Source organism: Heptranchias perlo, chromosome 21 (assembly GCF_035084215.1).
Source record: "Heptranchias perlo isolate sHepPer1 chromosome 21, sHepPer1.hap1, whole genome shotgun sequence".
NCBI lineage: Eukaryota > Metazoa > Chordata > Chondrichthyes > Hexanchiformes > Hexanchidae > Heptranchias > Heptranchias perlo.
The window spans coordinates 50,338,560-50,363,131 of record NC_090345.1 but is presented as its reverse complement, the minus strand read 5'-3'; the positions used below and the strand labels follow the sequence as shown (position 1 = coordinate 50,363,131).

At 46.7% G+C, this 24,572-nt stretch overlaps 1 protein-coding gene across 1 annotated transcript in view; it reads right to left on the bottom strand.

Moving 5' to 3' along the window:
• The window catches only part of tacr2 (tachykinin receptor 2), a 116,128-nt gene that overhangs the window by 73,881 nt on the left and 17,675 nt on the right, over nt 1–24,572 (bottom strand). Inside the window, exon 2 of the mRNA XM_068002777.1 lies at nt 16,542–16,736. Coding sequence (XP_067858878.1) covers nt 16,542–16,736 — 195 coding nt within the window. The remainder of the gene's footprint in view (nt 1–16,541; nt 16,737–24,572) is intronic.

The following is a 24,572-nucleotide window of genomic DNA, read 5'->3' as shown; positions in this document are numbered from 1 at the left end:
ATAGATTTGCATAATGGGCATGCAATTGGCAAATGAATTTCAATGTAGATAAATGTGAGGTGGTGCATTTCAGTAGGAAGAATAAGGAGTCCACATACTGCTTGGATAATAAGAATCTAAATGGGGTAGAGGGAACAAAGGGATCAGAGGGTACAGATAGATCACTAAAAGTAGAGACGCAGGTAAATAAGGCCATAAAAAAGGCAAATCATGCACTGGGGTTCATTTCTAGAGGGAAAGAAATGAAAAGCAGAGAAGTTATGTTAAACTTGTATACAGCCTTGGTTAGACCACATTTGGAATACTGTAAACAGTTCGGGTCTCCATATTATGTTATTATTCGAAAATCTCATTTCCACACCGCCTGAGGAAGGGGAAAGCCCCCGAAAGCTTGTGGGATTAAAAATAAAATCGTTGGACTATAACTTGGTGTTGTAAAATTGTTTACAATTGTTAACCCCAGTCCATCACCGGCATCTCCACATCATATTATAGAAAGGATAGAGAGGCATTGGAGAGGGTGCAAAAAGATTCGCAAGGATGATACCAGAAATGAGAGGATATCCTTATCAGAAAGGCTAAACAGGCTGGGGCTCTTTTCTCTAGAAAAGAGAAGACTGAGGGGTGACCTGATAGAGGTCTTTAAGATAATGAAAGGGTTTGATAGGGTAGATGTAGAGAAAATGTTTCCACTTGTGGGGGAGATCAAGACTAGAGGTCATAAATATAAGATAATCACTAATAAATCCCAATAGGGAATTCAGGAGAAACTTCTTTCCCCAGAGAGTGGTGAGAATGTGGAACTCACTATCACAAGGAGTAGTTGAGGCGAATAGCACAGATGCTTTTAAGGGGAAGCTGGATAAACACATGAGGGAGAAAGGAATAGAAGGGTATGCTGATAGGGATAGATGAAGTAGGGAGGGAGGAGGCTCGTGTGGAGCATAAACATCAGCATCGACCTGTTGGGCCGAATGGCCTGTTTCTGTGCTATGGACTCGATGTAACTCAATCTAGCGTACATCCAACTTAGGCCAATGGGATGAAAGTCTCCTTCCTGCGTGTGTTTGAAAGGACAGTGCAGAAGCAGCTTTACTCTGTATATAACCCTTGCTGAAACTGCTGTGGGAGTGTTTGAAGGAATAGTGCAGAGGGAACTTTACTCTGTATCTAAGCCGTGCTGTACCTGTTCTGGGAGCTTTTGTTGGGGCTGTGGAGAGGGAGATTTACTCTGCACCGAACCCATGCTATACCTGTCCTGGGAGTTTTGATGGGGCAGTGTAGGGTGAGCTTTACTCTGTATCTAGCCAGTGCTGTAAATGCCCTGGGTGTGTTTGATGGGGCAGTGTAAAAGGAACTTCGCTCTGCATATATCGTATGCTATTCCTGTTTGGGAGTATTTGATGCGGCAGTGTCAGCTTTGCTCTGTATCTATCCAGTACTATTCCAGTCCTGGGAGTTTTTGACAGGGTAGTGTACAGTGATCTTTACTCTGTATATAACCCATGTTGCACATGCCCTGAGAGTGTTTAATGGGGCAGTGTAGAGGGAGCTTTGCTATATACCTAAACTGTGCTGTTCCTGCCCTGTGAATTTTGATGGTGTAGTTTAGAGGGAGCTTTACCCTGTATTTATCGTGTGTGTACCTGCCCTGGGAGTGTTTGATGCGACAGTATAGAGGGAGCTTTACGCTGTATCTATCCTGTGCTTTTCCTGCCCTGGGAGTTTTTGACAGGGTAGCGTATAGTGAACTTTACTTTGTATATAACCCATGCTGCACATGCCCTGGGAGTGTTTAATGGTGCAATGTAGAGGGAGCTTTGCTATAGACCTAAACTGTGCTGTACCTTTTTTTTATTCTTTCATGGGATGCGGGTGTCGCTGGCGAGGCCGGCTTTTATTGCCCATTCCTACTTGCGCTTGAGAAGGTGGTGGTGAGCCGCCTTCTTGAACCGCTGCAGTCCATCTGGTGAAGGTTCTCCCACAGTGCTGTTAGGAAGAGAGTTCCAGGATTTTGACCCAGCGACGATGAAGGAACGGCGATATATTTCCAAGTCGGGATGGTGTGTGACTTGGAGGGGAACGTGCAGGTGGTGTTGTTCCCATGTACCTGCTGCTTTTGTCGTTCTAGGTGGTAGAGGTCGCGGGTTTGGGAGGTGTTGTCGAAGAAGCCTTGGCGAGTTGCTGCAGTGCATCCTGTGGATGGTACACACTGCAGCCACTGTGCGCCGGTGGTGAAGGGAGTGAATGTTTATGGTGGTGGATGGGGTGCCAATCAAGCGGGTTGCTTTGTCCTGGATGGTGTCGAGCTTCTTGAGTGTTGTTGGAGCTGCACTCATCCAGGTAAGTGGAAAGTATTCCATCAGACGCCTGACTTGTGCCTTGTCGATGGTGGGAAAGGCTTTGGGAGTCAGGAGGTGAGTCACTCGCTGCAGAATACCCAGCCTCTGACCTGCTCTTGTAGCCACAGTATTTATATGGCTGGTCCAGTTAAGTTTCTGGTCAATGGTGACCCCCAGGATGTTGATGGTGGGGAATTCGGCGATGGTAATGCCGTTGAATGTCAAGGGGAGGTGGTTAGACTCCCTCTTGTTGGAGATGGTCATTGTCTGGCGCGAATGTTACTTGCCACTTATCAGCCCAAGCCTGGATGTTGTCCAGGTCTTGCTGCATGCGGGCTCGGACTGCTTCATTATCTGAAGGGTTGCGAATGGAACTGAACACTGTGCAATCATCAGCGAACATCCCCATTTCTGACCTTATGATGGAGGGAAGATCGTTGATGAAGCAGCTGAAGATGGTTGGGCCGAGGACACTGCCTTGAGGAACTCCTGCAGCAATGTCCTGGGGCTGAGATGATTGGCCACCAACAACCACTACCATCTTCCTTTGTGCTACGTATGACTCCAGCCATTGCAGAGTTTTCCCCCTGATTCCCATTGACTTCAATTTTACTAGGGCTCCTTGGTCAAATGCTGCCTTGATGTCAAGGGCAGTCACTCTCACCTCGCCTCTGGAATTCAGCTCTTTTGTCCATGTTTGGACCAAGGCTGTAATGAAGTCTGGAGCCGAGTGGTCCTGGCGGAACCCAAACTGAGCATCGGTGAGCAGGTTATTGGTGAGTAAGTGCCGCTTGATAGCACTGTGGATGACACTTTCCATCACTTTGCTGATGATTGAGAGTAGACTGATGGGGCGGTAATTGGCCAGATTGGATTTGTCCCGCTTTTTGTGGACAGGACATACTTGGGCAATTTTCCACATTGTCGGTAGATGCCAGTGTTGTAGCTGTACTGGAACAGTTTGGCGAGAGGCGCAGCTAGTTCTGGAGCACAAGGCTTCAGCACTACAGCCTGGATGTTGTCAGGGCCCATAGCCTTTGCTGTATCCAGTGCACTCAGCCGTTTCTTGATATCATGTGGAGTGAATCGAATTGGCTGAAGACTGGCGTCTGTGATGGTGGGGATATCGGGAGGAGGCCGAGATGGATCATCCACTCCGCACTTCTGGCTGAAGATGGTTGCAAACGCTTCAGCCTTGTCTTTTGCACTCACGTGCTGGACTCCGCCATCGTTGAGGCTGGGGATGTTTACAGAGCCTCCTCCTTCCGTTAGTTGTTTAATTGTCCACCACCATTCACGACTGGATGTGGCAGGACTGCAGAGCTTTGATCTAATCCGTTGGTTGTGGAATCGCTTAGCTCTGTCTATAGCACGTTGCTTCCTCTGTTTAGCATGCATGTAGTCCTGAGTTGTAGCTTCACCAGGTTGGCACCTCATTTTTAGGTGCACCTGGAGCTGCTCCTGGCATGCTCTTCTACACTCCTCATTGAACCAGGGTTGATCCCCTGGCTTGTTGGTAATGGTAGAGTGAGGAATATGCCGAGCCATGAGGTTACAGATTGTGCTGGAATACAATTCTGCTGCTGCTGATGGCCCACAGTGCCTCATGGATGCCCAGTTTTGAGCTGCTAGATCTGTTCTGAATCTATCCCATTTAGCACGGTGGTAGTGCTACACAACACGTTGGATGGTGTCCTCAGTGCGAGGACGGGACTTCATCTCCACGAGGACTGTGCGGTGGTCACTCCTACCAATACTGTCTTGGACAGATGCATCTGCAACAGGTAGATTGGTGAGGACGAGGTCAAGTAAGTTTTTCCCTCGTGTTGGTTCGCTCACCACCTGCCGCAGGCCCAGTCTAGCAGCTATGTCCTTCAGGACTCGGCCAGCTCAGTCAGTAGTGGTGCTCCCGAGCCACTCTTGGTAATGGACATTGAAGTCCCCCACCCAGAGTACATTCTGTGACCTTGCTACCCACAGTGTTTCCTCCAAGGTGTTCAACATGGAGGAGGACTGATTCATTAGCTGAGGGAGGGCGGTAGGAGGTAATCAGCTGGAGGTTTCCTTGCCCATGTTTCACCTGATGCCATGAGATTTCATGGGGTCTGGAGTCAATGTTGAGAACTCCCAGGGCCACTCCCTCCTGACTGTATATCACTGTACCACCACCTCTGGTGGGTCTGTCCTGCCGGTGGGACAGGACGTACCCAGGGATGGTGATGGAAGAGTCTGGGACATTGGCTGAAAGTTACGATTCTGTGAGTGTAGCTATGTCAGGCTGTTGCTTGACTAGTCTGTGAGACAGCTCTCCCAATTTTGGCACAAGTCCCCAGATGTTAGTGAGGAAGACTTTACAGGGTTGACTCCTCTTGGTTTGCCTTTGTCGTGTTCGGTGCCTAGTGGTCTGATGCCGGGTGGTCCGTCCGATTTTATTCTTATTATGATTTTTTTTAAGTGAGATTTTACAACTGAGTGGCTTGCTAGGCCATTTCAGAGGGCAATTAAAAATCAACCACATTGCTGTGGGTCTGGAGTCACATATTGGCCAGATCGGGTAAGGACGGCAGGTTTCCTCCCCTAAAGGACATTAGTGAACCAGATGGGTTTTTACGACAATCCGGTAGTTTCATGGCCATCATTACGGATACTAGTATTTTAATTCCAGATTTTATTTAATTAATTGAATTTAATTAATTGAATTAAAATTCCCCAGCTGCCGTGGCGGGATTTGAACTCATGACTCCGGATTATTGGTCCAGGCCTCTGTATCAAACCCGTGCTGTACCAGCCCTGTGAATGTTTGATGGGGTAGTGTAGAGGGAGCTTTACTTTGTATCTAACCCGTGCTGTACCTGACCTGCGACTGTTTGATGGGACAGTGTAGAGGGAACTTTACTCTGTATCTAACCTGTGCTGCACATGCCCTGGGATTGTTTGGTGGGACAGTGCATAAGAACATAAGGAATAGGAGCAGGAGTTGGCCATACAGCCCCTCGAGCCTACTCCGCCTTTGACTAAGATCATGGCTGATCTTCTACCTCAACTCCACTTTCCCGCCCGATCCCCATATCCCTTGGTTCTCTTAGTGTCCAAACATCCAATGATCTCAGTCTTGAATATACTCAACGACTGAGCATCCACAGCCTCTGGGGTAGAGAATTCCAAAGATTCACAACCCTCCAAGTGAAGAAATCTTTCCTCATCTTGGTCCTAAATAGCCGGTCCCTTATCCTGCAACTATGACCCCTAGTTCTAGACTCTCCAGCCAGGGGAAACAGCCTCTCAGCATCTACCCTGTCAAGCCCTCTCATAATCTTATGCATTTCAATGAGATCACCTCTCATTTTTCTAAACTCCAGAAAATATCGTCCAATTCTACTCAATAGGACAACCCTCTCATCCCAAGAATCAATCTAGTGAACCTTTGTTGCATTGCCTCTAAGGCAAGTATATCCTTCCTTAGATAAGGAGATCAAAACTGTACACATTACCCCAGGTGTGGTCTCACCAGAGCCCTGTATAATTGCAGCGAGACCTCCTTACTCTTATACTCCAACCCCCTTGCAATAAACCTATCATACCATTTGCCTTCCTAATTGTTTGTTATACCTGCATGTTAACTTTCTGTGATTCATATACAAGGACACCCAAATCCCTCTGAACACCAACATTTCTTAGACTCTCACTTTTTAAAAAATATTCTGCTTTTCTATTCTTCCTATCAACAAGGATAATTTCACATTTCCCCACATTAACCTCCATCTACCACCTTCCTGCCCACTCACTTAACCTGTCTATGTCCCTTTGCAGCCCCTTTGTGTCCTCCTCACAGCTTACTTTCCCACCTAGCTCTGTATCGTCAGCAAACTTGGATAAATTACTCTCGGTCCCTTCATCTAAGTCATTGATATAGATTGTAAATAGCTGAGGCCCCAGCACTGATCCCTGCGGCACTCCACTAGTTACAACCTGCCAACCTGAGAATGACCCGTTTATTCCTACTCCCTGTTTTCTGTCCATTAACCAATCCTCAATTCATGCTAATATATTACCCCCAATCCCATGAGCCCTAATCTTGTGTAACAAAATCTTGTGTGGCACTTTATTGAATACCTTGGAGAGGGAGCTTTACTCTGTATCTATCCCATGCTGTACCTGCCCTGGGAGTGTTTGATGGGACAGTGTAGAGGGAACTTTACTCTGTATCTGAAGAGATGCTGTACCTGCCCTGCGAATGTTTGATGGGACAGTGTAGAGGAAGATTTACTCTGTATCTATTCCGTGCTATACCTTCCCTGCGAGTGTTTGATGGGACACAGTTGAGGGAGCTTTATTCTGTATAGGGTGGATAAAGGGGAACCAGTGGACGTAGTGTATTTAGACTTCCAGAAGGCATTCGACAAGGTGCCACATAAAAGATTATTACTTAAGATAAAAAATCACGGGATTGGGGGTAATATTCTGGCATGGGTGGAGGATTGGTTATCGAACAGGAAGCAGAGAGTTGGGATAAATGGTTCATTTTCGGACTGGCAACCAGTAACCAGTGGTGTTCCACAGGGGTCGGTGCTGGGTCCCCAACTCTTTACAATCTATATTAACGATTTGGAGGAGGGGACCGAGTGCAACATATCAAAATTTGCAGATGATACAAAGATGGGAGGGAAAGTAGAGAGTGAGGAGGACATAAAAAACCTGCAAGGGGATATAGACAGGCTGGGTGAGTGGGCGGAGATTTGGCAGATGCAATATAATATTGGAAAATGTGAGGTTATGCACTTTGGCAGGAAAAATCAGAGAGCAAGTTATTTTCTTAATGGCGAGAGACTGGAAAGTACTGCAGTACAAAGGGATCTGGGGGTCCTAGTGCAAGAAAATCAAAAAGTTGGTATGCAGGTGCAGCAGGTGATCAAGAAAGCCAACGGAATGTTGGCTTTTATTGCTAGGCGGATAGAATATAAAAACAAGGAGGTATTGCTGCAGTTATATAAGGTATTGGTGAGACCGCACCTGGAATACTGCATACAGTTTTGGTCTCCATACTTAAGAAAAGACATACTTGCTCTCGAGGCAGTACAAAGAAGGTTCACTCGGTTAATCCCGGGGATGAGGGGGCGGACATATGAGGAGAGGTTGAGTAGATTGGGACTCTACTCATTGGAGTTCAGAAGAATGAGAGGCGATCTTATTGAAACATATAAGATTGTGAAGGGTCTTGATCGGGTGGATGCAGTAAAGATGTTCCCAAAGATGGGTGAAACTAGAACTAGGGGGCATAATCTTAGAATAAGGGGCTGCTCTTTCAAAACTGAGATGAGGAGAAACTTCTTCACTCAGAGGGTGGTAGGTCTGTGGAATTTGCTGCCCCAGGAAGCTGTGGAAGCTACATCATTAGATAAATTTAAAACAGAAATAGACAGTTTCCTAGAAGTAAAGGGAATTAGGGGTTATGGGGAGCGGGCAGGAAATTGGACATGAAGCTGAGTTCGGATCGGTCAATGCCCTGTGGGTGGCGGAGAGGGCCCAGGGGCTATGTGGCCGGGTCCTGCTCCGACTTCTTGTGTTCTTTAGATTTGTGGTTGGGATCAGATCAGCCATGATCTTGTTGAATGGCGGAGCGGGCTCGAGGGGCCGATTGGCCTACTCCTGCTCCAATTTCTTATGTTCTTATGTTCTTATGGAACAGTGCAGAGGGAGCTTTATTCTATAACTAACCTGTGCCGTATCTGCCTGAAGTGTTTGATGGGGCATTGCAGAGGGAGTTTTAATCTGTATGTAACCCGTGCTGTACCTGCCCTGGGAGTGTTTGATGGGACGGTGTAGATGGAGCTTTACTCTGTATCTAACCCGTGCTGTACCTGCCCTGGGAGTGTTTGATGGGACGGTGTAGATGGAGCTTTACTCTGTATCTAACCCGTGCTGTACCTGCCCTGGGAGTGTTTGATGGGATGGTGTAGATGGAGCTTTACTCTGTATCTAACCCGTGCTGTACCTGCCCTGGGAGTGTTTGATGGGACAGTGTAGAGGGAGATTCACTGTGGGCTGGATTTTGCTGTGAGCGGTGAACTAATAGACTTCCACCTGCCTGTACTTTCTATGAGCTTTTGCACGGCAAGTTCCAGAAAATGAGAGAGCCAAAAAGAATGATGCCCTCTACCAGGCATCTGGGACCTGTGTGAACAGGGCAAGCCACTGTCTATCCCCTTAACCAGATTGAAGCATGTTAATAAGGCACGCAGAGACTGAACCAGGAAGTGTAAGGTAGAATAGAAAATTTAGTTTCAAATCAGGTACAGAAAGCAAAATAATGAGGTGGGAAAGATTGAATTCAAAGACAGATAAAAAAACAAAAAGAGAAAGTAAAACAATAAAATTTTATTTAATGTTTGTTTTTAATTGTCCAATTAAAATCTGAAGGTCTGAGACTCTACTTGTCAAAGTTAATTTTCAGTGCCAGGGAGGTTGTTTGACAGTCATTAAGATTTACCACGCCTTAAGAGGGTACTTACATCAGAATGGATAAGCCCTAACCTTTTGTGGTGTTTGGTGGGACAGTGTAGAGAGAGCTTTACTCCATATCTAATCTGTGCTGTACCTGCCTTGGGAGTGTTTGATGGGACAGTGAAGACAGTGTAGAGGGAGCTTTATTCTGTAATTGGGGATGTGCCATGACCCTGAGAGACAGCTGCATCATCAAGAAAGACTAGAGGGAAACAGTCTATTCGGCCCAACCAATCTGTGTCAGTGTTTACCCTCCACACAAGCGGAAAGTTCTAATCACATTTCCTGCTCTGTTCCCATATTCCTTCATCCACCTATCCAATCTAATCTTGAATATTGACAGTTTCTGCATCGACCACTAACTCAGTGCCAACTGCTGGCGTTCCCCTGCTCCATTCACTCAGCATGTCCAGTGACCTGTAGGGGAGCAGGCCTCAGGGCAGCAATGAGGGAGTCGAAGCCCTGTCTCAATCTGATTCCCCAATATGGGCAGCATTGTGAATTGGCAACACGGCCCAGTATAAGAGGTTATCATAGTATCACAGTATGTTACAGCACAGAAGAAGGCCATTCAGCCCATTGTGCCTGTGCCAGCTCTTTGATAGAGCTAACCAATTAGTCCCACTTCCCTGCTCTTTCCCCGTAGCCCTGTAAATTTTTTCCCTCCAAGCATTTATCCAATTACCTTTTGAAAGTTATTATTGAATCTGCTTCCACCGCCCTTTCAGGCAGTGAATTCCAGATCATTACAACTCGCTGCCTAAAAAAATATTTCCTCATGTCGCCTCTGGTTCTTTTGCCGATCACCTTAATTCTGTGCCCTCTGGTTACTGACTCTTCTGCCACCGGAAACAGTTTCTCCTTATTCACAGTATCAAAACTGTTCATGATTTTGAACATCTCTATCAAAGCTCCTCTTAACCTTCTCTGCCCTAAGGAGAACAACCCCAGCTTCTCCAGTCTCTCCACATTACTGAAGTCCCTCATCACTGGTACCAGTCTAGTAAATCTCTCTGCACCCTCTCTAAGGCCTGGACATCTTTCCTAAAGTGCGGTTCCCAGAACTGAACACAATACTCCAGTTGAGGCCTAACCAGTGTGTTATGAAAGGTTCAGAATAACTTCCTTGCTTTTCATAGAATCGTGGAAAGAGGCCATTCGGCCCATCGAGTCCACACCCGCTCTATGCACGAGCAATCCAGCTAGTCCCACTCCCCCGCCCTTTCTCCGTAGCCCTGCACATTTTTTCCTTTCAAGGACTTATCCAGTTCCCTTTTGAAGGCCATGATTGAATCTGCCTCCACCACCACCTCGGGCAGTGCATTCCAGATCCTAACCACTCGCTGTGTAAAAAAGTTTTTCCTCATGTGACCTTTGGTTCTTTTGCCAATCACCATAAATCTATGACCTCTGCTTCTTGACCCTTCCACCAATGGGAACAGTTTCTCTCTATCTACTCTGTCTAGACCCTTCATGATTTTGAATACCTCTATCAAATCTCCTCACAACCGTTTCTGTTCCAAGAAGAACAACCCCAGCTTCTCCAGTCTATCCACATAACTAAAGTCCCTCATCCCTGGAATCATTCTAGTAAATCTCTTCTGCACCCTTTCTAAGGCCTTCACATCCTTCCTAAAGTGCGGTGCCCAGAACTGGACACAATACTCCAGTTGTGGTTGAACCAGCATTTTATAAAGGTTCATCATGACTTCCTTGCTTTTGTACTCTATGCCTCTATTTATAAAGGCCAGGATCCCGTATGCTTTTTTAACCGCTTTCTCAACCTGCCCTGCCACCTTCAACAATTTGTGCACATACACTTCCAGATTCCTCTGTTCCTCTACCCCTTTTAGAATATAATTTATATTGCCTCTCCTCATTTTTCCTACTGAAATGTATCACCTCGCATTTTTCCGCGTTAAATTTCATCTACCATGTATCCGCCCTTGCCACCAGCCTGTCTATATCCTCTTGAAGTCTATCACTATCCTCCTCACTGTTCAGTACCTTTCCAAGTTTTGTGTCATCCACAAATTTTGAAATTGTGCCCTGTACTCCCAAGTCCAAGTCATTAATATATATCAAGAAAGGCAGTGGTCCCAGCACCAACCCCTGAGGAACACCACTGTACACCTCCCTCCAGTCCGAAAAACAAGCGTTCACCACTACTCTCAGTTTCCTGTCATTTAGCCAATTCAGTATCCATGTTGCTATTGTCCCCTTTATTCCATGGGCCGCAGTCTTAATAGCAAGCCTACCATGTGGCACTTTATCAAACGCTTTTTGAAAGTGCATATACATCACATCAACTGCATTGCCCTCATCTACCCTCTCTGTTACCTCATCAAAAACCTCTATCAAGTTGGTTAAACACGATTTGCCTTTAACAAATCCGTGCTGGCTTTCCCTAACCAATCCACACTCATCCAAGTGATTGTAAATTCTGTCCCGGATTATCATTTCTAAAAGTATCCCCACCATTGAGTTTAAACTGACCGGCCTGTAGTTGCTGGGTTTATCTTTGCGCTCTTTTTTGAACAAGGGTGTAACATTTGCAATTCTCCAGTCCTCTGGCACCACCCCTGTATCTAAGGATGTAAATGTAAGGTTTTACTGTATGTCGCTATTAATAAAGCCCAGGGTCCCATATGACTTTTTAACAACTTTCTCGAATTATCCTGCCACCTTCAAATATTTGTGTACGTAGACCCCCAGGTCTCTCTGTTCTTGCATCCCCTACAACACTGTACCATTTAGTTTATATTGCCTCTCTTAATTTTTCCTACCAAAATATATCACTTCTCACTTCTCAGCATTAAATTTCATCTGTCATGTGTCTGCCCATTTCACCAGTCTTTCTATGTCTTCCTTAACTCTGTTACTATCCTCCACATTGTTTACTACATTTCAGAGTTTTGTGTCATCTGCAAACTTTGAAATTATACCCTCTATACCCAAGTCCAGGTCATTCATATATATCAAATAGAGCAGCAGTCTAAATACCAACCCCTGGGGAACACCACTGCATACTTCCCTCCAGTCTAAAAAACAATATTAAGTATGCCATGAAAGTTTTCAAGTTAGCTGACCTTGTGTTATCTGGCAAGGTCAGTTCTCCCATGGTGCGCAGAGGGCCTGATAAGCATCGCACACAGCTCACATTATCAGCCCCTATGAATGAGCATTATGCTGTGCTAGTACAAGAGGAACCTTATGGGGCTGACAATGCAGTCTGAGCACCAGACTGCCAGAAAAAGCTCCGCAGCCCCATTATATAATGTACAGATGGACCGGGAATGCCGGGCTGCATTGTGGGATGCCAGCACCCAATGAAGACCAGCTGGCTGCCCACTGTGAGCTGGGCAATTTCCTGGTGGGGGCCGTGTACATTATGGGACAGCTTGGGAGCTTGGTGAGCCCAGCTCGCAGGCTGAGTGCACGATTTCAACCCCTCTGCGCTCATTACCCCGGGTGTGCTATTGTCCTCCAACAGCTATGACTAGTTTTCTGGGAGAGGGTGTCCAGTGCACTTCAGCCCGCACTAGCACTGGCCCAATGCACTGTCCTCTGAGTAGCACCTATTGGTGATAGTGCAGGACATGTCCATCAGGGGCCCTTGCACCATAATGCAAGGTCAGTTCATTCACATATTTTGACGGCACTCCCAATACTTGGTGTGCGCCGTGCTGGGAGTGCTCGGAGGTCAGGCACATTAGTGCCCTAAACTCTAAGCAGGTGAGCACAACATGTTTGGTCCACACAATGTTGTCAAGGTGCAAACACATGGCTACATCTTGATCAGTTAGCTTCTTTATTAAATCACTGTATGTTTGGTGCACCATCAGAGAGAGAGAATCCAGTGGGCAAACCAGCTGGTGATCTTTGGAAATGCTCAGGGATGCAACATCTGATCCATGGCACTTAGCACTATTGCCAAATCAGAGGCACTGCTGCCAGCAGTCAGGGAGAACTTCATGCTTCAACATTCTTACTGCAATAGCACCCACTCCCCCTGCCACTGCGCTCCATGACATCACCCCACCCCGGCAGAGAGCCTGTCCTCACTTCGGGAATTTTAAAAAATTCTTTCCTGGGATTTGGGCGTCGCTGGCAAGGCCGGCATTTATTGCCCATCCCTAATTGCCCTTGAGAAGGTGGTGGTGAGCCGCCTTCTTGAACCGCTGCAGTCCATGTGGTGAAGGTTCTCCCACAGTGCTGTTAGGAAGGGAGTTCCAGGATTTTCACCTAGCGACGATGAAGGATGGTGATATATTTCCAAGTCAGGATGGTGTGTGACTTGGAACACCACCACCTGCACGTTCCCCTCCATGTGCCTGCTGCCCTCGTCCTTCTAGGTGGTAGAGGTTGCAGGTTTGGGAGGTGCTGTCGGAGAAGCCTTGGCGAGTTGCTGCAGTGCATCCTGTGGATGGTACACACTGCAGCCACGGTGCGCCGGTGGTGAAGGGATTGAATGTTTAGGGTGGTGGATGGGGTGCCAATCAAGTGGGCTGCTTTGTCCTGGATGGTGTCGAGCTTCTTGAGTGCTGTTGGAGCTGCACTCATCCAGCCAAGTGGAGAGTATTCCATCACACTCCTGACTTGTGCCTTGTAGATGGCGGAAAGGCTTTGGGGAGTCAGGAGGTGAGTCACTCGCCGCAGAATACCCAGCCTCTGACCTGCTCTTGTTGCCACAGTATTTATGTGGCTGGTCCAGTTAAGTTTCTGGTCAATGGTGACCTCCTGGATGTTGATGGTGAGGGATTCGGCAGTGGTAATGCCGTTGAATGTCAAGGGGAGGTGGTTAGACTCTCTCTTGTTGGAGATGGTCATTGCCTGGCATTTGCCTGGCGCGAATGATACTTGCCACTTATCAGCCCAAGCCTGGATGTTGTCCAAGTCTCGCTGCATGAGAGCACGGACTGCTTCATTATCTGAGGGGTTGCGAATGGAACTGAACACTGTGCAATCATCGGCAAACATCCCCATTTCTGACCTTATGATGGAGGGAAGGTCATTGATGAAGCAGCTAAAGATGGTTGGGCCTCGGACACAGCCCTGAGGAACTCCTGCAGCAATGCCCTGGGGCTGAGATGATTGGCCTCCAACAACCACTACCATCTTCCTTTGTGCTAGGTATGACTCCAGCCACTGGAGAGTTTTCCCCCTGATTCCCATTGACTTCAATTTTACTTGGGCTCCTTGGTGCTACATTCGGTCAAATGCTGCCTTGATGTCAAGGGCATTTGAGTGAGAGAGGGAGAGAGCCGGAGTGGGGAGAAGTGTGGGGTTTGGGTGAACAGGGACTAGGGGGCAAGTGATCAGGGGTGACCCAGAACTGAAGTCAGGCTTTGGGGTTCGGGGCAGGGGAGTGTGACAGCGGACAGGGCGTCGGGGGTCAGGGAGGAGAGAGGGGGGCCTGGGGAGCGGGGAGAGAGGGGGACTGGGGAGTAGGGAAGGGGGGGACTAGGGAGAGTTGGACACTAGGGAGTGGGGAGAAAGGGGGAGGGGGGGGGGGGGGGGGGGGGGGAGAGCCGGGAGAGGGTGGGGGGGGGACTCGGGAATGGGTAGAGGGGGAGGTAGGTGAAGAGAGGGTGAATGGGGTGGGCACGGGGACCAGCATCTCCTGCAGTGCCAGGAGCAGCAGCAATGTGGTGAGTGGGAGCGATACTGAGAGAGAGGAGCAGCCAGTAAAGGTGAGAATGAAACCTGGGGACCTTACTTTGGGTAAATAGTGAAAGATTATTTCCACTGGTGGGTGAATGGGGAACAAGGGGATGGAGACCGAGGATTCTCACTGGAAGAAACACAAGGGAAGGAAGGTTCTTGAACTGAGGGCTATTAGACCATGGGTTGCTTAATCACATGTGGCTATTGAGGTAGGGACTAGAACATTTAAAAGGGAAAGGGATAAATATTTAAAAAGGAGAAATAAAGAAGTATCTGGGGAAATGGGGTTTTTGGAGAGAGTGTCAGCACCAGGGGCCGAATGGCCTCCTCCTGTGCAGTAATTCCTATCTTTCTGTGAATACTCTCCTTTATTGAGTCCGAGCCCAGGGAGTGGTTTAGGAATGTTGGTGCTGAGCTGCGTTTAGGATGATGTGCCCTGTGAGAAGTGCCCCAAACACTGAGCCCCCTGCCCTTTGTGTGAACTCTCTTTTTGGTTCAGGTCGGTCTGTGTCTGCTGGTTCTGACGTGTGAAGTCCAAGCACAGATCGGCTCTAACTGAGGCTCCCAGTTCAGGGTCGTCACCTTGACACAGAACCACAGTCCAAGGAGATAGGGAGAGAGATCGGACCAATTAAAAGTGGCATCGAATGGGGAGCCTGACCGCACCTTGTGTAGTGCAGGGGGATTCCGGCTATAGTTTCAGGATGAATATCAGTGGGTTATAGGATTACTACTAGTTACAGGTGGGATAGCGGGGCATTACACCTATTACTACCAGTTACATATAGACTATCAGTGAGTTATTGTGGTCTTCTGGTTGAAGTCATAAAGTGTGTGACTTGGAGGGGAACGTGCAGGTGGTCTTGTTCCCATGTGCCTGCTGCTCTTGTCCTTCTAGGTGGTGGAGGTTGCAGGTTTGGGAGATGCTGTTGAAGAAGCCTTGGCGAGTTGCTGCAGTGCATCCTGTGGATGGTACACACTGCAGCCACAGTGCGCCGGTGGTGAAGGGAGTGAATGTTTAAGGTGGTGGATGGGGTGTTGATCAAGCAGGCTGCTTTGTCCTGGATAGTGTCGAGCTTCTTGAGTGTTGTTGCAACGTACCCATCCGGGTAAGTAGAGATTATTCCATCACACTCCTGACTTGTGCCTTGTAGATGATGGAGAGGCTTTAGGGAGTCAGCAGGTGAGTCACTTGCCGCAGAATACCCAGCCTCTGACCTGCTCCTGTAGCCACAGCATTTATGTGGCTGCTCCAGTTGAGTTTCTGGTCAATGGTGACTCCCAGGATGTTAATGGTGGGGGCTCAGCAATGGTGATGCCTTTGAATGTCAAGAATTAGGCTCTCTCTTCTTGGAGATGGCCATACGGATGTCCCTCTGAATTGCCATGCTATGGTGAATGCTGCACACCACACTGATCTGGTAAGCTTCGGCTGGACTTTGCTGAAGGATTCCCTAGACTTCGCAAAGTACCTGAAGTGCTGAGTGTTTCCTGGAAATTGGGCAATGACCTGCAGTGTCAGGTGCAGATTGTCACACACAAAGCCCTTGTGCTTCTGTAGGGGGCACTGCTGGCTACAGAGTGTGTGGGGCTGCAGAGGTATCAACAATGGCAGGCTGGACTTCAGAGAATCCACCAATCAGGGTTAGCAAACCTTTATAACCACAGGAAAAGCAACTCCATTTGTCCTTCGCATTGCCCTGCCACAGTTTAACCAGAACTGCCAATTACCAAACACAATGAAGGTTCAACCTATCCTGATAACTTAATACCTATTCTTCCTATGGAAACACAACACTGCCATTTTCACACAAATTCTATTCACAGTAGCTCAAGGTGTAGAAACCAGGAGGTATCAGTTGTTTCAGAGCAAAATGTCACCAGAGTGTGACAATTGCATTTGTTATTTTCCTGAAGCTATGGAATTTATTTTTGGATAAGAATATAGTTCACAATTGCAAGTGGGCCATAATTAGCATTGGTTGTAACAGCAGGACTGAGATCGCAGGTAATTGATAAGCAGTTTCTTACGTGAGTTGATGTTGTCCTCCGATATCCCCGGGCCAGTTCACTTTACAGATCACTCTGCTCTCCAATTTCATAATACGGGTATAGAAACACTGTGGGAACGCCAGAGCAAGGGCCAGGAGCCAGATAACACCAATCACTATCTTAGTCGAGCTGGAGGACAGCCTGGGCTTCAAGGGGTGGATGATGGCAATGTACCTGTGCAGAGACACAGCAAGTTACATAGCAGGTGATCAGGCAGCAGTTTTCACCCCCCGCCCCCCCCCCCCCATATTATCCTCATTCTCCATCCACAGTTACATAGATTTACAGAGAATTTACAGCACAGAAACAGGCCATTCGGCCCAACTGGTACATGTTTATGCTCCATACGAGCCTCCTCCCACCTTACTTCATCTAACCCCATCAACATATCCTTCTATTCCTTTCTCCCACGTGTTTATCTAGCTTCCCCATAAATGCATCAATGAAGTTACTGTATAGTTACTTACAGCTGTCTTTAGCACAGTGTCCCAGGTGTATTATATAAGGTGTCATTTCTCAGCCCCCATTGTAATGGTGATAACAGGAAGCCACCTCCCCCGTTTTTATTTTATTTACTATTTTTACTCCTGGTCTCCTGAAATTCCATCTCTTGCGGAGATCAAAGTTGCTGTGTGATGAGTGTGGAGCAGGACTGAGCCCTGGTCGGATCCAGTGGCTGGGTATTCCACGAAGCCCAAGGCCCACTTCCCTAAACTAAATGCATCTCCATGTGAGGAAGTGGAGATAGAGAACAGCTGGAGAGGGGAGGAATGGGGCCAACAAACAAACAAATTTAGCTAGATTGCCTGCTGAAAAACACTTTTCTAATATTATTATTGCATTAATGTAAAAATAATAGACTATAAAAAGTAATCTTAGATTGAAACTATGAGTGAGACTTCCATGTTACGGTTATTCTTTCGCCATTTTAATATACAAATGGCTGCTGGTCATTACTGACGTCGATTTCATGAAACAAATTCAACAGAAAGAATGACAGAAAACCAGCTAACCAATAAAAAAGCTGCTTCCTCAACACTCAAAACAGCTAACAAAAGGTGTCTCAAAAATTCAGGTGTCTGGTATAATAAGAAATGTAGCATCATGGGTAGAAAGTTGGATGAGACAGGAAACAGAGTTCGGGTAAATGGATGGTGCTTGATTGGAGAAGCGTTGGGAGTGGGGGCAGTTCTCTTGATGTGGAAGAGTGAGAGGTGATACATTTTGGGAGGAAAAATAAGGAATGGGAGTGAACACTGAATGGAAAGACTTTGAAGGCTGTGGATGAACAGAGAAATATTGGGGTTGAAATATATAATTTCCTGAGAATGTGAGTGCAGATAAGTAAAGTTGTAAAAAGTCCAACAGCATTTTAGGACATAAAGTACAAGAGTGAAGGAGTGGTGGTGAATTTGTACAAGGTAGTGATTACTCCCCAATAAAGCCCACCCTTTGCTCTAGTTTTGCCTCCAGATGTTCTGGAGATGGTTACATTTCACCACGGGGTGGGGGAGGGGTGCAAATGCATCACCTGTTTGTAACTTTTGTTTTAAACTAGCTTCAGGGAGAATAAAACCTTAGAACAAGTTCTGACAAAGGGTCACATAGGAACATTCACCTGTCCTTTCTCAATTAGATGCTGATTACCCTGCTGTGTAATTCAAACACACAAGGTCAGAAGTTACTGTCAGCAATAATAGTGAATAATTAACCCACTCATTTGGTATTCCTTTATCTGCCATTTAATGCAGCCTTCAATACATAAAATAACCCGCCAATCTGATTGGGTCAGACAGCCGCCCGTCCTACCCTCTCAACTAATCTGGTTGGTTGGCAACTTCCAATCCTATAACAAAAGCTGATTTTTCTTCTGAAACACTGACAGGCTGGAACATGGGCAGAAACCTCGACGTCTGCTTCAAAACCTGATGGTTGGAGGGAATGCACAAAGTGTGGGGTCTAATTCAGTATCGAGAGATACAGGCTGTTCAGGAAAGAGAGAGTGGACATGACGCGAGGCAGGGTAGCTCTATGTGTTCAGGATAACTAGGAAATTAAAGGAAGCTGAAATCAAGAGAGTGCAAAAATAAATCTGGCCAGGATTAACATGCAGATAGAGGCAAGGGTTAAAATAGGGGTCTGCTTCAGACCCATGGCAGATAAAGGAAGATGGCAGCATCCTACATATTGAGGTAAGAAGGGAATATACAGATAAAACTCGGCAACGTCAATCAGTCCAATGTAACCCCAGAATGTTCCAATCACAATCTGATTGCAGAATCAGAACTAGAATCTTATAGCTCACTGCTCTAACTCGATAGATAATAATCACAGAATCATACAGCACAGAAGTAGGCTATTCGGCCCATCCTGCTTGTGCCGGCTCTTTCAAAGAGCTATCCAATTAGTCCCATTCCCCTGCTCTTTCCCCATAGCCCTGCAATTTTTTCCTTTTCAAGTATTTATCCAATTCCCTTTTGAAAGTTATTATTGAATCTGCTTCCACCACCCTTTCAGGCAGTGAATTCCAGAGCAGAACAACTCGCTGCGTAAAAAAATGTTTCCTCACGTTGTTTTTGGTTCTTTTGCAAATTATCTTAAATCTGTGATCTCTGGTTACCGACCCTCCTGCTAATGGAAACAGTTTCTCTTTATTTACTCTATCAAAACCCTTCATAATTTTGAACACCTCAATTAAATCTCCCTTTAACCTCCTCTCTTCAAAAAGAACTACTCCAGTCTCTCCAGATAACTAAAGTTCCTCATCCCTGCTACCATTCCAGTAAATCTTCTCTGCACCCTCTCGAAGGCCTTGCTATCCTTCCTAAGGTGTGGTGCCCAGAATTGGACACAATACTCCAGCTGAGGCCGAACCAGTGTTTTATAAAGAATAACCATAATTTCCTTTTGTACCCTATGCCTCTATTAATTAAGCCCAGGATCCCCTATGCTTTTTTTTAAACACTTATCAACTTGTCCTGTCATCTTCAAAGATTTGTGTACATACACCCCCAGGTCTCCCTGTTCCCGCACCCCCTTTTAAAATTGTACCATTTAGTTTATATTGCCTCTCCTCATTCTTCCTTCCAAAATGCATCATTTCTCTGCATTAAATTTCATCTGCGATGTGTTTGCCCATTTCACCAGTCTGTCCATGTTCTCCTGAAGTCTGTTACTCTCCTCCACATTGTTTACTACATTTCCAAGTTTCCTGTCAGCTGAAAACTTTGAAATTATACCCTGTATACCCAAGTCCAGGTCATTAATATATATTAAAAAGAGCAGTGGTCCGAATACTGACCCCTGGGGCACACCACTGTATACTTCCCTCCAGTCTGAAAAACAACCGGTCACCACTACTCTCTGCTTTCTTTCCCTAGACAATTTTGTATCCACCCTGCCACTGTCCCTTTAATCCCATTAGCTTCAATTTTGCTAACAAGTCTATTATATGGTACTTTATCAAACACCTTTTGAAAGTCCATATACACAACCCTCTCCATATACACAACCCTCTCCATATACACAACCCTCTCCATTACTTCACCAAAGAACTCAGTCAAGTTTGTTAGACACGATTTGCCTTTAATAAATCCATGCTGGCTGTCATTTATTAACCCATGTTTTTTCAAGTGACAATTAATTTTGTCCTACATTATGATCTCTAGAAGTTTCCCCACCACTGATGTTAGGCTGACTGGCCTGTAATTGCTGGGTTTATGCCTCTCCCCTTTTTTGAACGTAACATTTTCAATCCTCCAGTCCTCTGGCACTAAGCCCATATCTAAGGAGGATTGGAAGATTGTGGCCGGAGCCTCAGCAATTTCCACCCAATTTCCCTCAGCACTTTTCTACACATGAGCGCTGCCAACCTTTTAAGCACCTCCTCTTTACCTATTTTTATCCTATCCAATTTCTCTACCCCCTCATCCTTTACTGTGACATTGGCAGCATCCTCTTCTCTAGTGAAGATGGATGCAATGTATTTAGTACCTCAGCCATACCCTATGCCTCCACAAGATGATTTCCTTTTTGGTCCCTAATCGGCCCCACCCTTCCAATGACTATCCTTTTATTCTTTATATGGTTATAAAAGACTATAGTATTCCCTTCCATGTTACCTGCTAATCTTTTCTCATAATAATGGGCATCATAAATCTGCTCAATGTAAACCGAGAATGCATCTTTCAAACAGTGACCATAAGAGTTTGACATTAAGTTTGAGAAGGAGAAGGATCACACTCTAACCAAACTTTCAAACTTAAGGAATGAGGCGTAAGCTGAACATGTTAAACTGGGCTGAGCTGTTAACAGGCAAACCCACAGAAAAACAGTGGGAGGTATTCAAATAAATACTTAGTACAATACAGTATCAGTACACACCCCTAAAGAACAAAAGTTCCACTTGTACAGTCAAGTAACCATGGTGAACATGTGAGGTATGATGCAGTAGAAAGCTAAAGGAAGTGGCTTACACAAATGCCAAGAAAAATGGTAATCCAGAGAACTGGGGGTGACTCAGAAAACAAAAAAGGGACACAAAGAAAATATTGAGGGCTGCAAAAGGGAAAAATGAAAAAAATCTTGCAAGTAATATAAAGGCGAATAGTAAAACTTTTTATAAATATATTAAGAGTGAGTGGCTAAGGGAGATGTGAGCACATCAAAGATGCAGATGATAGAGTAATAAACAGCAAGGTAATGGCAGATTATTTTTTATTCATTCATGGGAAGTGGGTGTCGCTGGCAAGGCTAGCATTTATTGCCCATCCCTAATTGCACTTGAGAAGGTGGTGGTGAGCCGCCTTCTTGAACCGCTGCAGTCTGTGCGGTGAAGGTTCTCCCACAGTGCTGTTAGGTAGGGAGTTCCAGGATTTTGACCCAGCGACGATGAAGGAATGGCGATATATTTCCAAGTTGGGATGGTGTGTGACTTGGAGAGGAACGTGCAGGTGGTGTTGTTCCCATGTGCCTGCTGTCCTTGTCCTTCTAGGTGGCAGAGGTCGCGGGTTTGGGAGGTGCTGCCGAAGAAGCCTTGGCGAGTTGCTGCAGTGCATCCTGTGGATGGTACACACTGCAGCCACAGTGCGCCGGTGGTGAAGGGAGTGAATGTTTAGGGTGGTGGATGGGGTGCCAATCAAGCAGGATGCTTTGTCCTGGATGGTGTCGAGCTTCTTGAGTGTTGTTGGAGCTACACTCATCCAGGCAAGTGGAGAGTATTCCATCACACTCCTGACTTGTGTCTTGTAGATGGTGGAAAGGCTTTGGGAGTCAGGAGGTGAGTCACTCGCCGCAGAATACCCAGCCACTGACCTGCTCTTGCAGCCACAGTATTTATATGGCTGGTCCAGTTAAGTTTCTGGTCAATGGTGCCCCTCAGGATGTTGATGGTGGAGGATTCAGCGATGGTAATACCGTTGAATGTCATGGGGAGGTAGTTAGACTCTCTCTTGTTGGAGATGGTCATTGCCTGGCACTTGTCTGGCGCGAATGTTACTTGCCACTTATCAACCCAAGCCTGGATGTTGTCCAGGTCTTGCTACATGCAGGCACAGACTGCTTCATTATCTGAGGGGTTGCGAATGGAACTGAACACTGTGCAATCATCAGCGAACATCCCCATTTCTGACCTTACAATGGAGGGAAGGTCATTGATGAAGCAGCTGAAGATGGTTGGGCCAAGGACACTGCCCTGAGGAACTCCTGCAGCAATGTCCTGGGGCTGAGATGATTGGCCTCCAACAACCACTACCATCTTCCTTTGTGCTACGTATGACTTCAACCACTGGAGAGTTTTCCCCCTGATTCCCATTGACTTCAATTTTCCTAGGGCTCCTTGGTGCCACACTCGGTCAAATGTTGCCTTGATGTCAAGGGCAGTCACTCTCACCTCACCTCTGGAATTCAGCTCTTTTGTCCATGTTTGGACCAAGGCTGTAATGAGGTCTGGAGCCGAGTGGTCCTGGCGGAACCCAAACTGAGCATCGGTGAGCAGGTTATTGGTGAGTAAGTGCCGCTTGATAGCACTGTCGACGACACCTTCCATCACTTTGCTGATGATTGAGTGTAAGACTGATGGGGCGGTTATTGGCCGGATTGGATTTGTCCTGCTTTTTTTGGGACAGGACATACCTGGGCAATTTTCCACATTGTCGGGTAGATGCCAGTGTTGTTGCTCTACTGGAACAGCTTGGCTGAAGGTGCGGCTAGTTCCGGAGCACAAGTCTTCAGCACTACAGCCGGGATGTTGTCGGGGCCCATAGCCTTTGCTGTATCCAGTGCACTCAGCCGTTTCTTGATATCACGTGGAGTGAATCGAATTGGCTGAAGACTGGAGTCTGTGATGGTGGGGATATCGGGAGGAGGCTGAGATGGATCATCCACTCCGCACTTCTGGCTGAAGATGGTTGCAAACGCTTCAGCCTTGTCTTTTGCACTCACGTGCTGGACTCCGCCATCATTGAGGATGGGGATGTTTACAGAGCCTCCTCCTCCCATTAGTTGTTTAATTGTCCACCACCATTCACGACTGGATGTGGCAGGACTGCAGAGCTTTGATCTGACCCGTTGGTTGTGGAATCGCTTAGCTCTGTCTATAGCATGTTGCTTCCGCTGTTTAGCATGCATGTCGTCCTGAGTTGTAGCTTCACCAGGTTGGCACCTCATTTTTAGGTACGCCTAGTGCTGCTCCTGGCATGCTCTTCTACACTCCTCATTGAACCAGGGTTGATCCCCTGGCTTGTTGGTAATGGTAGAGTGAGGAATATGCCAGGACATGAGGTTACAGATTGTGCTGGAATACAATTCTGCTGTTGCTGATGGCCCACAGCACCTCATGGATGCCCAATTTTGAGCTGCTACATCTGTTCTGAATCTATCCCATTTAGCACGGAGATAGTGCCACACAACACATTGGACGGTGTCCTCAGTGTGAAGACAGGACTTCGTCTCCACAAGGACTGTGCGGTGGTCACTCCTACCGATGCTGTCATCGACAGATGCATCTGCGACAGGTGGATTGGTGAGGACGAGGTCAAGTAGGTTTCTCCCTCGTGTTGGTTCACTCACCACCTGCCACAGGCCCAGTCTGGCAGCTATGTCCTTCAGGACTCGGCCAGCTCGGTCAGTAGTGGTGCTATCGAGCCACTCTTGGTGATGGACTTTGAAGTCCCCCACCCAGAGTACATTCTGTGCCCTTGCTACCCTCAGTGCTTCCTCCAATTGGTGCTCAACATGGAGGAGGGCTGATTCATCAGCTGAGGGAGGGCGGTAGGAGGTTTCCTTGCCCATGTTTGACCTGATGCCATGAGATTTCATGGGGTCTGGAGTCAATGTTGAGGACTCCCAGGGCCACTCCCTTCTGACTGTTTATCACTGTACCGCCACCTCTGGTGGGTCTGTCCTGCCAGTGTGACAGGACATACCCAGGGATGGTGATGGAAGAGTCTGGGACGTTGGCTGAAAGGTATGATTCTGTGAGTAAGGCTATATCAGGCTGTTGCTTGACTCGTCTGTGGGACAGCTCTCCCAATCTTGGCACAAATCCCCAGATGATCGTGAGGATGACTTTGCAGGGTCGACTGGGCATGGTTTGCCTTTGTCGTGTCCGGTGCCTAGTGGTCCAAAGCCGGGTGGTCCGTCCTGTTTTATTCTTATTATTACTTTTTTTAGCGAGATTGTCGAAATGAGTGGCTTGCTAGGCCATTTCAGAGGGCAATTAAGAATCAACTACATTGCTGTGGGTCTGGAGTCACATATTGGCCAGACCAGGTAAGGACGGCAGGTTTCCTTCCCTAAAGGACATGAGTGAATTTATTGAATGAATTCAGTGGAGGAAGAGGATAAAATAACAGTAACAGTAGGGAAGCTAAAAATAAATCAAGGGGATTGCATTCAATATTAGTAAAAAAAAATGGTAATGTTGAAAATAATTGAACTTAGAATGGACAAATATCTAGGACGTGATGTCTTCCATCCCAGGGTGTTAAAAGAAGTAGGTAAGGAAATTGC